This window comes from Zeus faber (genome assembly GCF_960531495.2).
Source record: "Zeus faber genome assembly, chromosome: 3".
In the NCBI taxonomy this organism is placed as follows: domain Eukaryota; kingdom Metazoa; phylum Chordata; class Actinopteri; order Zeiformes; family Zeidae; genus Zeus; species Zeus faber.
In genome coordinates, this window is record NC_137190.1 from 3,473,311 (window position 1) to 3,490,810 (window position 17,500).

The 17,500-nt window shown below is 46.7% G+C and overlaps 1 protein-coding gene across 1 annotated transcript in view; it reads right to left on the bottom strand.

Moving 5' to 3' along the window:
* Window positions 1-442: 442 nt before the first annotated feature.
* The window catches only part of ccdc102a (coiled-coil domain containing 102A), a 62,186-nt gene continuing 45,128 nt past the window's right edge, over window positions 443-17,500 (bottom strand). The window contains exons 9-11 of the mRNA XM_079998118.1: window positions 9,536-9,706; window positions 9,315-9,418; window positions 443-2,730 (exon numbers count right to left, since the gene is read on the bottom strand). Coding sequence (XP_079854244.1) covers window positions 2,604-2,730; window positions 9,315-9,418; window positions 9,536-9,706 — 402 coding nt within the window. The 3' untranslated portion in view covers window positions 443-2,603. The remainder of the gene's footprint in view (window positions 2,731-9,314; window positions 9,419-9,535; window positions 9,707-17,500) is intronic.

The window sequence follows — 17,500 nt, forward strand, 5'->3', positions numbered from 1 at the left end:
ATTTTTGATACCAAAACACCACGATATCTATAATTTCACAATATTTTGAGGATCTTTCATAAGATATTTACACGGTAGAACATTTTTAGAACCAGTCGTTATTATTGTGGATATTCTCATCATTAATTAGAAGCTAGATCAGTCTAGAAGTTCAGAAAGTTGCATTACTTTACTTTAACGCTCACCCTGTTACCAGAACAGTCTTATATCATTCATATCATATCATTATTATTATATTGATACAAGAACCTGCTGTTATCTCTACATAGTGCTGAAATTATTCTTCTGATAACTTGGGATGAACTATCATTGTTAAATATGTTTTCCAGATGTGGGAGAAAAAACCAAAAGTGAAATAACTTGTACTCAAAAATTCAATAATCTCTCATAACTACACACACACACACACACACACACAGCAACAGAATGTCCAGGCGAGTGGTGGTTATTCATATGTACAGGTGACATTTATAGCGGGAATACAAAATACAGATACAGATCATTTATAAAAACTACCCGGTTACAACAACATTATAAATAGTTTATAATCCTGAACAGTACAAAACATCTTGGTCCCTTCTGAGGCTGGAGGGAAAGACCATGTTCAGATGAGGAGTGGATTATTATGTTTATTGCTTTTTTCTGTTAATCTGCAGTTGACCCGCAGATGTGAGTTTAAAACTGACTCCCAATCAGATTCTTGCATTTATATAAATATATTCAACTTGAGAATATCAATAATACAAGGACATTTCATTCATAAAGATTTAGTATTCCGCTCCAACAGACATTCCCAGTAGGACAGTTTAGAGAATTATCAATTAAGATGAGATTTTTGGGGAGATTTCCTGCTTTCAAAGGGGGAATAAAATGAAGTCCAAGCATTTCAATTAAAAGGCCAAAATCCTCCCGTCTCCCTGGTGACACAATGATAAAAATATGGAATAATTTCAACACAGTTCGTGTGCAAACTGCAAAAAACATATTACCTGTTAAAATGTTAAACTCAGACATCCGAGTCAGTTTCAAAATCAAATCACATCCAGAATATTTTTATTTGATATATTTTGACTCTCCGAGTTTTGGTAAATACACATTTTGCAAGTGGTTACACTTTATTTGGATAGTCCAAAGTTAACACTCAACTCAGTGAAAACTAAAAGTTGAGTCAATGTAAATACTAAACTATTACCTGACAGGTGATATAAGGTTAGAATGGTTTCATTTGAGATATTAATAATACCATGTATTAGTGATGTGAGACTTGCAAATGATTAGTTTGTATCGAACGACTCTTGTAAATTACTCTGGAGTGGTGAGTCACTGCGGGAGCCGTTCACTGCGACTCTGTCCCTGCAGCCAGGCACACAGGCTGAACTGGGAATCGAACCCCGAATGAAAAGACCCAAGTCTTTTCAGCGAGCGACGCAGTGACTCCTGGACCGGATCTGGAACGAGGAGCCGGCGCATCAGCGTGTGGACCACGGCCCGCAGCCGGTGAGGCCTCCATCCCCGACGCAGAACCGACTCTTCTGTCTCTCATTCGCCCCAAGTTACGACAACCGAATGAAAGGCACAAAGAGTCCAAGCTCGACTAAGTATTGAGTTGGTATTTAAGTATCAATTAGAATTAACTCTGGACTGTCCAAATAAAGTGTTGCTGCATATTGCACCCGGCAGCAGCGAGGTTAAAAGATACGAACTCAATCATGACATTTATTCCCATTTTTTAAATGCCAACGCTTCAGGTTTGGACTTGAGGAAGTAGGTTCATGGTCGGAAGCAGAAGGAAGGAAGACGCGGCGGGCGTGGCTCCGCCCCCTCCTGACTCCGCCCCCACAACCCACAGCGGCAGCCCCGTCCCTCAAAAGGAGGTCGTCTCATCATTTAGGAAAAGAAGAAGAAATGTATCCTGCTGAACATATCGCTCACGTTTAAACGTCTGCTCTGTGTTTGCACTGAGGGAGGAAGTGCCTCCAGCTCTTATTGTTTCCATTTACAAATCGGTTTGAAAATTGTCGTTTCCACTCTTGGTTTGGAAGTTAAGCAACTGTTTTCCATTCAAATTAAAAACCACCATTGTCACAAGCTAATTCAAAAAAATCTGTTTTGGACTGAATTTGTTCAGTGAAATATTTCTGGAATGCGCGTCGGATGCAAAGTCTTTCTCATTTTGGATAAAATGCCGTGATATGGACACAGAACCGTCTCGTGAGCCTTCTCGTCAATCACAGATCCAATCGAATCCCTCGTGAAATCGTAAAAACCGAGATCATGAAAAGCGGAGCCACGCCCGGCACGAGTGGAGCTCCACCCGTGTGTGTGGCAAGGTGAACAGTGACGTTTCCGTTGATACAAAGCTTTTCCTCCAACGGCTGCTGGTGCACGTCAGAGCGTCTCCGTGTGCTTCAGGTAACTCAGGTGTGTGTGTGTGTGTGTGTGTGTGTGTGTGTGTGTGTGTGAGCGCGCGTGTGTATGTTTGTGTGTGTGTGTGTGAGCGTGTGTGCGTTTGTGAGTGTGTGCGTGTGTCAGCGTGCGTGTGTGTGCGCGTGCGTGTGTGTGTGTGTGTGTGTGTGTGTGTGTGTGTGTGGGGCAGCAGTGCATCATGGGATCTGGAGCTCCTCCTCCTCGTCGTCCATGTCGCTGTGCGCCGCGTCCGCCTCGTCCTGGCTGAACCGGGCCGAGCGGATCTTCCCGAAGAGCCCCGGGTTCTGCTGCTGCCGCCGCAGTCTGGGGGCGGGACGGAGGAGAAAAGGTTGTTATTCGTGCTGAGATCAGCGGCTGTTTAGCGCCTCCTTTTACCGCTGGGTCATTCGGTTCCTCCCCCGCGTTAAATGTGAATCAATCAAGTTCGTATGTTACCGAGAGAGACACATCCGTCCTCATTACCCGGACGGCCGCGAACGGGGACACGGCGAACAGATGGAATGAAAACGATGGAAGAATATATGAAGCCAAGGGGCCGAGAAGCCTCCTCTCATCCCTCCCTCCGCCGCCGAGGCAGCGTCCTCCACCCCTCGGGAAGATTGGCGCAAGACACGGAAACAATTTGTTCATCGTGAACATTTATGATCTTTACTGAGGGAGTTTGTGTGTGTGTGTGTGTTTGTGTGTGTGTGTGTGTGTGTGTGTGTGTGTGTGTGTGTGTGTGTGTGTGTGTGTGTGTGTGTGTGTGTGTGTGTGTGTGTGTGTGTGTGTGTGTGTGTGTGTGTGTGTGTGTGTGTGTGTTGACAGACTGGGAAGTAAACTTCTTTGTCCACGACTCATTATCTCCCAGTACAGCCCCCCCCCCCCAGTTCTTCCTGCTTCTCGGCTTCACACCTTGATCCGTTTGGGAAAAGGGTTTGTTTGTCGCAAACAGATCTTTGGTGTCATTCATAACGAATTAGGCTGATTGACACTTTGCATTTCGCCAAAATTAATCATTTAGACGGGAGACATTCATTCATCAACAGTTCACAGGCACGCGCACATTTCTCTGCCAACACGAGTCATTTCGAGAGAATTAGGCTCAATCATTTTTGGGCTGCACAGCTACGATTCCCCCACCTCGACGCAAGTCGGAGCCGGTGCGGCTCTTCTGGCTCTCGTTCACGGTTCAGGGAGTCGCTGCACCGACGGAACCAGAAGTAAAAAGAGTCGGACGAATCAAAACGACTCTTTTTTTACCAAGTGAGTCGACAGGAACCGACTCGGACGGAAAGAGTCAAAGCTTTCAGGTCCATCGCAACAGGATTCGCTTGTAGGTTGGGGTCTGGCGCTTCGGCCCCGTCGGCTCCACCACCCCCACGGGCGTCCTCCTCGCCCCCAAGCCACACCGAGAGCGTCCCGTCCCGTCGCCTTCACGCCGGCTCCGTCCTCGGCTCCGTCCTCGGCTCCACGTCCTTGACTCCACGTCCTCGGCTCCGTCCTCGGCTCCGTCCTCGGCTCCACGTCCTCAGCTCCACGTCCTCGGCTTCGCCCTCGTTCTCCTTCCGACTTCAACCTCCAGAGGGTTGAAGTCGATCTTTCCTTTTTTGTTTTCAACCGTTTGCTTTTCATATCATTTGCACTCGGAGTCTGTTTGTCAATGTGGTTGGATTAGTTTGTCCATTGTTTATATTTCACGCGCGGCCTCTGCCTTGAATACAACGCGTTTCATCGGCAGAATGAGTAATAACCTAATACGCACACAGGAGGAGGGGGTTTCTGTGATACAATGTCTTCTGATTATTTCTTGTTTGCAGCTGTTTGCGGTTTGATTAATAAATGGAGAAAAACATGTGATGGGTATATTATTGTACATTTGATAAAACATAATAAAACCTTATGAATAAATCAATAGATTCCTCTACAATAAAAATCTATTTCCTGACAAGTCAGTTGCAGCAGCAGTTCACATCTGTTTGACAATCATTACATGACATCACTGTTATGAGAGATTAAATGGAAACATCCTTCTCAAATTATTATTATTTTTTTCCCGCGCCCCCGCCAAAATAATCTTGTGACCCCCCCCCGCACGTTGAGAAGCGCCGCTCTAACGCTCCCTCGCTCGCTCACCGGGGGTCCGGAGCGACGGCGATGAAAGACGAGTGTTTCTGTAATGGAGGGCGGTTAAAGGTGCTGAGAGGACGGAGCTGGTGAGGAAGCAGCACAGATCAACAGAACGATAGAGAGAGAGAGATTAAAAAGGATGATGAAGAGGGAGAGAGAGAGAGAGAGAGAGAGAGAGAGGGAGAGGGAGAGAGGGGGAGATAAAGCAGCTTTAATGTGACAGTTAGTTCATTATAAGTACCTACTTAAGTCCAAGACTCATTTTAGAGGAGAGGCTTCTAGATCTTCACTCAACATCCAATCATTTCATTCCCACAGGAGGAGGCTCAAAGAGAAGAGGCGAGGAGGAGAGGTGGAGAAGAGGAGGGGAGGAGAGGAGGAGGTGGAGGAGGGGAGGAGGAGAGGCAAAGGGGAGCAGGAGAGGAGGATAGGAGGAGGTGGAGGAGAGGCGGAGGAGAGGTGGAGAAGCCCTCCCTGTCTCTCTTTAAGTAGTTGCTCTGTTGCTCTATTTTATCAGTAGAATTCTGCCTGAATTGATCTTTATTTAAAGGACAATTAATGATCTTTATAGAGTGTGTGTAAGTGTGTGTGTGTGTGTGTGTGTGTGTGTGTGTGCGTTGACAGGCGTCTTGAAAACTAAACTTCTTCATCCACAACTCAGTCTGAGTCTATCTTTATGTCTATCATCCATCCATCCATCCATCCATCCATCCATCCATCCATCCATCCATCCATCCATCATGCATCCATCCATCCATCATGCAGCCATCCATCATCATCCATTCATCATCATCCATCATGCATCCATCCATCCATCCATCCATCATCCATCCATCCATCCATCCATCATCCATCATGCATCCATCCATCCATCATGCATCCATCCATCCATCATGCAGCCATCCATCATCATCCATCCATCATCATCCATCATGCATCCATCCATCCATCCATCCATCATCCATCCATCCATCCATCCATCATCCATCATGCATCCATCCATCATCCATCCATCCATCATGCATCATGCATCCATCCATCCATCCATCCATCATCCATCATGCATCCATCCATCCATCCATCCATCATCCATCATGCATCCATCCATCATCCATCCTCCATCTCATCTACCAACTTCCATTCACTGATTCATGAGCTTTATTTCCATCCTCAGACCTCGACCTTCATCTGTGACGGTGCCGAGACACAAAACAAAGAAGAAAAAGGAAAAGGGAAGAAAAAAACCCAAATCCGTCATTTTCTGTGAGACCGGAACGGACTCAGCGGGAGCGCTGAATAAAAAGCTTAAATTGTCGATGGTTTTTAAAACGACTAAAAGTAAAAATATTCTGCCATTAAGTTTTGAAAATCCAATTCGAAACCTGTTCTTAAAGAGCAGCCAATTTACAAATTTGGATTTATGGATTTACTTTATTTCTGGGTCTGTTTCTTCACGTCTCCACGACCGAGCCACGGCAGGGCAGCAGGGTGGAGTCAGCCACAGCTCCGTCACTTTCACATTCGATTAATTTAGGATAGGATATTTAAGATGGTGAAGAACCGCTTTATTAATAGAAAATGAAAAAAACCCTGTCTGTTTCTAAAGGACACATCGCTCCCACTGTGACGGAGTGGAACCGTCGCTCAGTAATAATTGGGTTTTTCGTTTCATACAAGAAAGAAACGAACAGAAACAAATCAAAATATAAAATAAAGCTAAAAGACCGCTCCGCCTCCTCCCTTTTTCTTCTTCTTGCCGTTCACTGCAGCTCTGTCCTGTCTCCCCTACCTGGCGTCACGTTCAAGTTCACGGGCAACTTTAGATTTCTGTGTGGTCGTGGCTAATTACATGACAAATCAGCTGGAATTCGAAGTAAAACAAAATAAAAACCTTTTTTCGTTTCTCTTGAAGCCACCGTCACACAAGTCACGGCTTGGGTTCGAGGTCAGCTCTCAAACTTTTTTTTGTAGTGTTTTAGGAGAAAAGAAAAGAAGATGAACATAAATGATGTACTGTAGGTACATTATAATATATTATTGGTTATTATATATAACCAATATTTTTTTTAACACATTTTCTTTTAATTTTGGGAGTAGCACCTGCAGTACCCCCATTTGAGGAACACTGCTCCCACTGTAACTAATTTGATACCAACATGAGTTTTTTGAAAAATGTCATTATAATATCCAAGACACCCATTACAGCTTTGCAGCTGCATTTCGTCACACGACCAAACTCTCCCATCTCTCTCTCTCTCTCCTGTCTCTCTCTCTCTCCTGTCTCTCTCTCTCTCTCAATATTTATGCAACTAAACGGAGGACGTATAAAAGCAATTGTTTCATAAAAACATAAATCAAAGCACAACTTAGCCGAGCCGTATCCAAGAACGTCATCAGGAAGACAGAGCGAGGGAAAAGCTGCAGAACACACACACACACACACACACACACACACACACACACACACACACACACACACACACACACACACACACACACACACACACACACACACACACACAAACAAACAGTTAAACACACATACACATACAGTAGTAAAACACATGCACACAAACATACACACATAGTAAAACACACCCACACACACGGTAAAATACACACACACATACATTAGTAAAGCACACACACACACACACACACACACACACACACACACACACACACACACACACACACACACACACACACACACACACACACACACACACACACACACACACACACACACGTGTCCATCTCGGATGCGGTTGCCATGCCGACATGCTTGTCACTCCTCCACAGAGGAAAGTAACCACAGAGCTCTCTGTTACTACGGCAACTAGCAGGCAGGAGCCCTACGATTGGCTAGCGGCGGGGAGGCTACGACGTGCACTGCATAAAGGAGGAAGAGCGAGAATGTGAGAGAGAGAGAGAGACAGAATGTGAGAGAGAGAGAGACAGAATGTGAAAGAGAGAGAGACAGAATGTGAGAGAGAAAGAGAGAGACAGAATGTGAGAGAGAGACAGAATGTGTGAGAGAGAGAGAGAGAGAGACAGAATGTGAGCGAGAAAGAAAAGGAACAGAGCAGGGAGGTGATCATTGTACAAACTCATGAAGTTGAATGTAAGGAATTAAGTGAATGGCAGTGGCAATAACACACACACACACACACACCTCATATCTACCCATAGCTGTATACACACACACACACGTCTCATATCTACCCATAGCTGTATACACACACACACACACACACACACACACACACGTCTCATATCTACCCATAGCTGTATACACACACACACACACACACACACACACACACACACACACACGTCTCATATCTACCCATAGCTGTACGCACGCACGCACGCACGCACGCACGCACGCACGCACGCACGCACGCACGCACACGCACACACACACACACACACACACACACACCTCATATCTACCCATAGTTGCGAGGGCAGAGGCTTACGATCAACCTGGCAGCTACAAGCAGCCTGTCAGCTTAGCGTCGCATCACGCACACACACACACATTTAAGGGAGTGTGTGTTTATGTGACTGTGAGTGTCTGTAACTCTTCCTCAAGTACAAGAATAAACAACCAAATGACTATTTTCCCGGTTATGTGTCCTTCTGTGGGCGGGTGGATATGTCAGATGCGTCAGCGGGAACCTGCCGCAAATTATCACTGGAATCACAACGATAAACAAAACAACGAAACAGATGCATGTATTTTAAGTCCTCCTCCGCTCCAAACGCTCTCCGCAGAACTTGTCACTCCTGTCTTTGCACTAAAAGGCGTGGGAATCAGAATGAGGAGCATCTGCTCTGACCTCACATTCTGAACAAACCGTGACTCATACAACACAGAGCAGCAGACACATGGCGGATTCGGGCGTTTGGGAGCCTCCCTCCACCAGTCACCTGAAGACCCTTGCAACGCGGACCTTCACAGATGAAGGTTTGCGGAACCTGACGCCCGAGCAGACCCATTCAGCGGAAGGCTGGGTCCTGCAGCCCGGTGCCAGGACTTTGTTTCCTGGAGGTGAGCAACAACCGTTCAAAACCAACACAAACGCATCCCCGCCCGAGGTGGACAGGAACGCACCGTCTGCGACCAGGCCCCCGGGGGCCTCTTTCCGCCCGGAACGATGCGCGTCGCCATTTTCACAAAATAATCACAAAACTTCCCGGTTTGACATTTTTCACCTTCCCCCCATTTCTGGTCTGCCGGGTGGTCGTTGGCCTCACAGGACCCGTGGAGGCGCAGCGCGTTGGAGCCTTCATTTCGTTTGCAGCCTCCATCACGTCGTCCCCCGGGAGCCTCCGTCCCACCGCTACACCAACCATATCCGTTTCATTGTTTTTGAGGCATTGTTTTTTTTTTTATTTTAGCCGTAACTTTGATAATTGAGCAGCCAGTTCCTGGACACGAGGTGATCAATGCAGTTGCCAGGAACAATAATTTTTCCATTAGAATTGGGGAGTGCTGATAATTAAGGGTTTATTTGATATTGTTTTTCCCAGTTGTGAAGCACTCAGCCGACGGCTTGAAACGAGCTGGATCCCTCCAAACATCGGAAGAAAAATATTGAAAATTAGTTCGGAACCGTGTGGGAGTCCAACTCTGAGAGCAAAGAGCAAACGCAGACGAAAGCATCGGTCCGAAGATAAACCAGCGACGCGGCAAATTCTCTTCTACGAAATGCAATCGTGTGTGTGTGTGTGTGTGTGTGTGTGTGTGTGTGTGTGTGTGTGTGTCTCACCTGGACTGTAGATGTTCCAGTTGGACCTGCAGGTTTTCAGTTTGCTCCACCTGCTCATCCAGAGACCTCTGCAGCTTCCTGGTCTGGTTATGGGACTCATCCAACTAGACACACACACACACACACGCACACGCACACGCATCTGAATATGAAACCGAGAGATGACAGATGAAACCAATCAAGGACCCCACACGTGCACACGCTCACGTGCACGCTCCTACCTCGTCCTCCGCCTGCCCCAGCTCCTTCTTCAGCTCCTCCACCCGCAGGCGGAGCTTCTTCACTTCCGCCTCGTGGCCCTCCACCCGCCGGTTGGCGTGCACCAGCTCGGCCATCTTCTCCTGGTACTGCTTCTTCAGCTTGGCGTGCACGTGGCGCAGGTCGGCCAGCTCCTGTGCACCGAGACGGGAGAGAGAGGGAGACAGATGGGATGGAGAGAGAGAGAGAGAGAGAGAGAGAGCGAGAGAGAGAGAGAGAGACAGATGGGAGAGAGGGAGAGACAGGTTAGCACCAGGAAAGGTCGTCAGAAATGAAATCAAAAACGGATAAAAATGTGTTTATATCGACAAATTGAACAATGAAATCACATCATATACTTTCATCAAGATGATAACCATGGTCCCTACTCAGTTCATTGAGAGTAAAGGTAGAGGCACTGTCGAGTGGAGTAGAGGTAGAGTGGATGTAGAGTAGAGGGAGGTAGAGGTGAAAGAAGAGGCAGAGAGTAGGAGGCGGAACAGACTTAGAGTAAAACCCGGGTTTCATTCCCGGGTCAAACGACCCTGCAATAGACACGTTTCTTTCGGCTCCACCTCCGATCGGCTCCAATGTGAACACAACACCCGGGTGAACCCGCTCATTTTGGCCCCTGCACCTGCACGACGGGACGTGCGTTGAAGTTCCAGACGCTGGTGCATAAATTGACAGGAATATCTGTGTATAATTCCATCATTTCATATCCATTTACAATCCAAAATCAAAATCAGAAGTTATTGACTTTTCTTCCTGAATGGGGGACCACGGTGGAAAACCCCCCTCCAGCACCGCCCCCAGCCGCTCCCCGCTCCCCACCGAGAGTTCCAGCACCGCCCCCAGCCGCTCCCCGCTCCGCACTGGGAGCTCCAGCACCCCCCCCAGCCGCTCCCTGCCGCTGAAGGACTGGTGCTCCACACTGCTTCTACTCTAGCATTGGGTCCTTCATGAACGACACGATTCTTTTGAACGGCTCAAAATACCTTTTTTCCAAGTTTTACAGTTTGACGTCGTTGTTTGTTTAAGTTGCCGTCTCCTCTAATGTTTTCTTCCCAATCACACTGGAACCCTCACATGCCGCTTTTCCAACATGTTTGTGACGTTGAACGTGATGCACCAGATAAAAACAACATTTCTCCTGGCGATGGGAAAGGTGTCAATCACCTATTTTTAGCGGGTTGACCCAGGTTACCCTCTAATTTTGGGGCAAAAACGGTGTCGGGGTAGAGATGTGAGAGTAGAAGTACAGTAGAGGTAGAGTAGAGGTGGAGTGGTGGTAGAGTAGAGGTAGAGCAGTGTTTCCTGAATAATGTAAAACCTTTACATTATCAACAAATATTTTTTGTTGTTTTTGTTGTTCATTTTAATATATTTAACCAGTGCAAAGCAATATTTTGGAAAATAGACTGTGTGGAGTTTTGAAACTTTCTCCGTCAGAACTCCTCAAAGTGCGTAAGGAAAAGAGAGTTGGAGCCGGGAGATAATGACATCACCGATAATGGACCGCTCGCACTCCTGCCACTTTGTGCACTCTCTCATGCTGTCGATTCCACTTCCCGTCGCTGCTCTGGAACTAAATGGCTCCCAAGATGCCCCACCACGCACGCACGCACACACACATACACGACACGGATATTGAATGGAACAATAAAGGAACAACAGATAACAAGCAAGGAGAGTAAGAGCGTTCTTGGTGAACAGCCAGCAGATTGTGTGTGTGTGTGTGTGTGTGTGTAAGATTTGGAAGCAGGTTTATTAAAAGAGGAAGGAGAGGAGGATTAAGACAATTCCTCAGGTTTTGTTTGCTAATCTTTTTTTTTTCCAAGGGTGGGAAGAGTTTGATCCGATGTCCAAGAGGAGGTTTATATCGTCCATCCAAAACTCATCCATAATGCAACATGATGTTCAACACACACACACACACACACACACACACACACACACACACACACACACACACACACACACCCTTAACTAGAGAGAGACGAGGGAGGACCACGTCACTCAGAGATGAAGCACTGTGTGTGTGTGTGTGTGTGTGTGTGTCACCGCTGGGTCTCAGTCTCCTGAGCGTTGTGTCTTTATTCCTTGTGTTTATTATCCTCCTCCCTCTCGTCTTGCAATTTGTCTTTGTTCCTGTGGATGTCTCCCTGGTTCGTCTTGTCCAGCTGTTGTCACCCCCGTGTGTATTCGTCCCCCTCCCTCTGTGTTTTGTTGCTACTTCATCCTACCTCCAGGTCGGTGTTTCCTGGCTTCGCAAGTACAGATTATTCTCAGTTTACCCCAATCTCACCTCATCTTGTCTGCGTCTGGGTCCTACTACCGTAGCTCAAGTCAGGGCTTGACTGTGTGTGTGTGTGTGTGCACATATGTCTAGTTTATATTTGGTTTATTTAAGGATGTATTATATATTGTTATGTTAATATATATGTTTATTATGCTTGTCTCGTGTGAGTGTGAGTTTATATGCAAATGTAGCTGTGTGTGTGTGTGTGTGTGTGTGTGTGTGTGTGTGTGTGTGTGTGCCAGACTGCCTGTTAAATGTTTCTCCCTGACTGGACAGACCCCGCAGTCTGTTCCCACATCTGCTCCACCCGGAGCGGAGTTGCGGCGCTGACCGCCCCAGAACACGGCTCCATGGTCCTGCCTCATCAGACTATTCAAACAGGCAAAACATTAAATATAAAGATGTCTTTTGAGCATCAATTAGGCCTGGGTAAGATGTCAATATTATAATTTAACTTCAAGTCGTGTTAATAATGATGGTTGAAAGGTACGACCTCACCTCAATTTTTCACAATATGAGCCCTGAATATTAGAGCATTACTTGGGAAACTAGAAATTGTGTGTGTGTGTGTTCCTCAAATAGTAACAGGGGCCTTTATTAACCTCCACTGCAGAGGCTACCTGGCCTTTATAAGAGGCAGGCTTTAATATCTAATTCCCTCTGTTTAATTTGTGTATTTGATGATATTTTAGTATGAATTTTAAATCATGCCATGCAAACACACGTATGGTGAAAAAAAGAGAGGGCTAATAGCATCCCTAAAAGTCACACTTATGGTGGAAGTTTTCCGAGTTCACCTTGAACGCACCACCTGCTTGGAGCGCTCAGGGCGGGGCATTAGCCCCGAGAAGCGACCACACACACACACACACACACACACACACACACACACACACACACACACACACACACACACACACACACACACACACACACACACACACACACACACACACACACACACACACACACACACACACACACACACACACACACGTCTTCCCTGCTGCCATGTTATGCTTTATACTGATTGAGACAGCAACATCTCTCACTCCTCACACACACAAATGAATTACGCATTTGTGTCCATGGCCGAGGTTGCCAAACAAAGGGGGTGGGGCTAGTTGGATTGCTGTGATGTGATTGGTCGGAATGGATCAGCTCCATTGGGAGTCGGTGGTGAGCCTGACGGAGGGAAGACAAGGAGTTCAGAGACCCAGAGCAAAGGATTCTGGGACTTACTGGGCTGTGATGAAATGCTGATGAATGTCCGGCCAACAGAGTGTTTAGCATTTACTGCATTTGAGAAATGAAGACGCTTCAGTGCAGGTTTGGAGGGCAGTCGGTCTCATTCCCTTCATTTCATTATTTCTCTTTCAGAAGACCTTTTATCTGCAGTGGAATGGACAGAAACGAAACCTTTCTGTTGGTATTTCTCTAAAACATGTCTCATGTCAAGTCAAACTTATTTATATAACCCTCTATAACTATAACAGTCTCAAAGTCCAACCCTTGGATTTTAGGAAAAACTCCCAAAGACCCAGAGGGGAAAAGGAAGACACCTCGCAGTGTGTACACACTGCGAGGTGTCTTCCTTTTCATACAGATATGACACAAAATTACATGAAATGTCCTCAAACCCAGTGATTTGAACTGACGAATGGACATCGCGCAGATAAATTATCAAACACCGACACCAAAAGATGAAGTGAAACCTTCAGGGGGGCTGCCACCCTCCTCCACCTCCTCCTGTTTAAAATCCCCTCTCAGCATTTGTCCCGTGAAGGTCTCTCCAGGACACTGTTGGATCGAGTCGCCGGCGATACCAAATCTGGAGAGGTGCCAACTCAAGGAGCTCGCTCAAGGAGAGGATTTGTCCCAAGGTGGGACATCATAAAGCCCGAAGAAAACAATTTGAAGCGGAGCCTTTGTTCAGGCAAACGCTACGCACACATTTGCCACCATCTCTGTACCTCCACCAGGTCTTTCAGGTGGTTCCAAGTGCGGCGTTAAAAACCCTCCGTCTGCAGAGAGGTTTTCAAGAGAAGAAGGAGGAGAGGCTTGGGTGCAATTTACACCAGTGGCTCTTACTGACAACGGGGATATCAGAATTAAAAGCCATTTTTAAACATCAATTTGATGTTGCCAATATTTCATTGAACTGTTCTGATTGAGTCTGTGAACACTGCCAGCAGAGTTAAAGCAACACCATGTATGTTTTTTTTACCTTAAAATAACAGCTTCAGAATCGTTCTGATGGTACACTGACTTGTAAAATGGAGAACAGCACCTCGTTCATTCCCACCCCCCTCCCCAGAATGCCTGTTCTTACACTATATAACTTCTGTGTTCGGGTACGATACCGCGGGAAAAGTGTAATAGGCTTTACGACGCTACGACACTTCCTTGATGTCTGGCTCCGCTTTTTTTTTTTTTTTGTCTGGTAAACTTTACCAAAAGAAAAAAAACTGCTCAATTCTAAACTTGCCAGTGAAAATGTCCGGCAGTAATGCTGATACAAAACCTAGCCGCTCCACCTCCCCGGTGGTGCGAATGAGACGGGCCCGTGGTGCGAATGAGACGGGAGTGCTGAAGCGGCGAGGTCCGTGCAAGGGGCGCTGTGCTTGAAACGTGACCGGACTTAGTTTTACCACAGTGGCGTGAAAGTGCAATTGCGCTCAGAAAATGTAGGGGGCGCCAAATCCCAAATACCAAAGGTTACATGGTGCTGCTTGAAGAGCTCGATCGGTAACGTTAGATGATTAGCGACAAATGGCGCCCTCTAAAGGAAGCCATAGAAACTACACAACGTCGCCAAAGATGGCGCTCCTCCTCCACGAGGCTTCTCAGACGTCACGGCGAAGGATTCTGGTGACATCGTCCTCTGGAGCTGAATGTTCGTTCGTGAACGTTCGTTCGGGACGTAAATGCTGTAATTCGTGGGGACTGAGAACAGATCTGGTACGGACTTCCTGTTTGGAGAGCTGGAAACCTCCTGAGGCGTCAAGGGAACAGTGGAGCGACCGGCACCGCTCGACTTTCGGGAATCCACGTGGAAAAATTATTTTAGCATCACACGAGAGAATGAAATATTATTTACTATATGTTTAAACTTATTATAGCTTCCTTTCTAGTCTCCCAGTGAGTGAAACCACATGAAAAAACTCATTTTGTGAGGGATGTTGAACTTCCTTCATGTAAAACCAAATGTTGAGGTTGAGGTTGAGGTTTCAGTCTCAGATCTGACTTTTCTGATTCCATCCATTTTTTTCAGTCATTCCCCCTCGTCAAAATCTATTTCATCTCAAAAGAAAGAAAAAATATCAGTATTAATGTGAGGTCACGGCCGGAGCCGAATCACATTTTCGTCGTTTCACAGTTTGTTTCTTTTCCTAAATAACATGTTGGGACACATTTCACATCCTTTCATCGGGACTAACCCTTGAAAATCAAATGACAGGAGACCTTTAAAGGCCACCTCAGACCAGCTCCACGTCCTGCCTACGCCCTCCGCGTTCCCCCAAACTGCGTCGATGGAGCGAATGCAACAGTCGCTCGGAGAGAAGTTTGCAGGCGGTTTTTCCATTTTCAATAAAAACCTTTTCAAGAAACTCGCACAACACGTTGTCGTCAAAAGGCTGCAGACGCCAAATTTATTACTCTCTCTCTCCATTCACCTTTGTCATGTCTGTCCCCCTCTTTTCTGTGTGTGTGTGCGTGCGTGATGCGTGCGCATGTGTGTGTTTGTGGGTGCATGCGTGTGTGTGTGTGTGTCCGCTGCATCGTTGATTAAACCCGCGTTTGATAAATAATCCAGGGAGACAGGTTGTAATGGGGCACCGAGGGGGAAAAAAAAAAAAAGGCATTTGAGGAAACGTGTACACACACACATGCATGCAGACACACACGCGCTCGCTCACACACACACACACACACACACACACACACACACACACACACACACACACACACACACACACACACACACACACACACACACACACACACACACACACACACACACACACAGTTTGAACTTAAGCCCTTTTCCTTCCAGTCGTAAATCTACTGGTAATATTCGGCACCGGCGTCACGCGGGAACTGGAGCCGGTGTCGCGGTTCCGTAAAAAGTCGTTGCGTAAATTTCCCCACTCTCCAGGTAGTTTAATCTACGGCAAAACGCTGGTACAGCAGCAGATGGAAGTGTGCGGGAACGGAAGCATCAGATTTCTGGAAAGTAGGGGTGGAGCATTGGAACAAAAGTGGAAATGAAAAGACGAGAAACGGAACCACGTCCAGTCTGTACGGAGACAGGTCTTTATATTCTCAAGTTGTATTATTTTTCTTCTTAAAAATGCCGCTCAGACCCTCGACGTGTCTTTTACAGTCGGGGGTGCGGTGCAGGGACATTGGGACCAAGCGCTTGGCTCCGCCCACCGGAGGGAGCGAGCGGACAGGGAGAGGTAGAACGGGTGGAGACCGTTCCTTCTCCGGAGGCGGAGGGTGTGGGACAGGTTGAAAATGATCACACTGATTTAATAACTTTGGTTCAGGGTTACTGCATCAGCGGACGGGGGCTCTGGGACCTTAAGGCAGTGGAGGGAACGGGTCCGTCCGGGTGGGGTGGGGAGACGGGGAGCGAAGCGCAGCTCTCTAAGAGCCTGGAACGAAAACAAACCCTTTCAGATTGTACATCCATCTATGTGGGAAGAGACTTCAGACGGAGCTTCCTGCTGCCTTTGCCGGATTTTTATTATCCAGCAATTATAAGGATTCCATGTGGGAAAGGGGCTTTAATAGATTCAAATATGCAAGAAAACAGATCAAATAAAAACAAATCTATATACGGCATTTAAAATATACCAACAATCAGCCACATAAACTATGTATATGTGTTTATGTGATTCAAGATTCAAGAGGTTTATTCGTCACATACATACTTTCATACATAGATGCAGTGAAATGCAATATGCAATGTCTGAGAACTGAGAAAATGAATCAAGGAAAACTGGACAGATGTGCGAGATACACCAACACAACAGGAACGATGTAGTAGGGATACGGTACACGGTATGTTATCGAACCGCTCGGTACGCCCCCTATGGTTCAATACGCACACGTGAACCGCGGTGTTTCGGTATCACGGTAAAAGTTGAGGGGATGGTGGCTCAGGCGGTAGAGCTGGTGGTCTAGTGATCTAAAGGTTGCTGGTTGGATCCCAGGCTCCTCCTGCTTGCATGCTGTAGTGTCCTTGAGCAAGACACTTAACCCCTAATTGCTCCTGATGACTGCGTCCGTCGCTTTGGATAAAAGCGTCTGATCAATGACTAAATGTAATGTAATGTAATGTAGAAGTCGGCGCAGCGTACGGGTGTGGCCTGCAGCAAGTGCTGCTTCCTATTGAATCCACTGTCGCAGCTCCACCGGCCACATCAGCCGTGCACGGTGCACGGCTGATGTGGTGCCGTATGGCATTTCTCTATTTTTGCACAAAGTCTATTTTTTGCAACTGCTTGCAGGCTACTATTGCTCCCACTGGCACGAGTGTTGGGTCGTTCACGAACGGTTTGATTCCTTTGAATGAATGAAGGGAAGCGGTTGACGAGCCGATCTTTTTTTGGTCGAGTTTTACACTTTTATGTCGTGT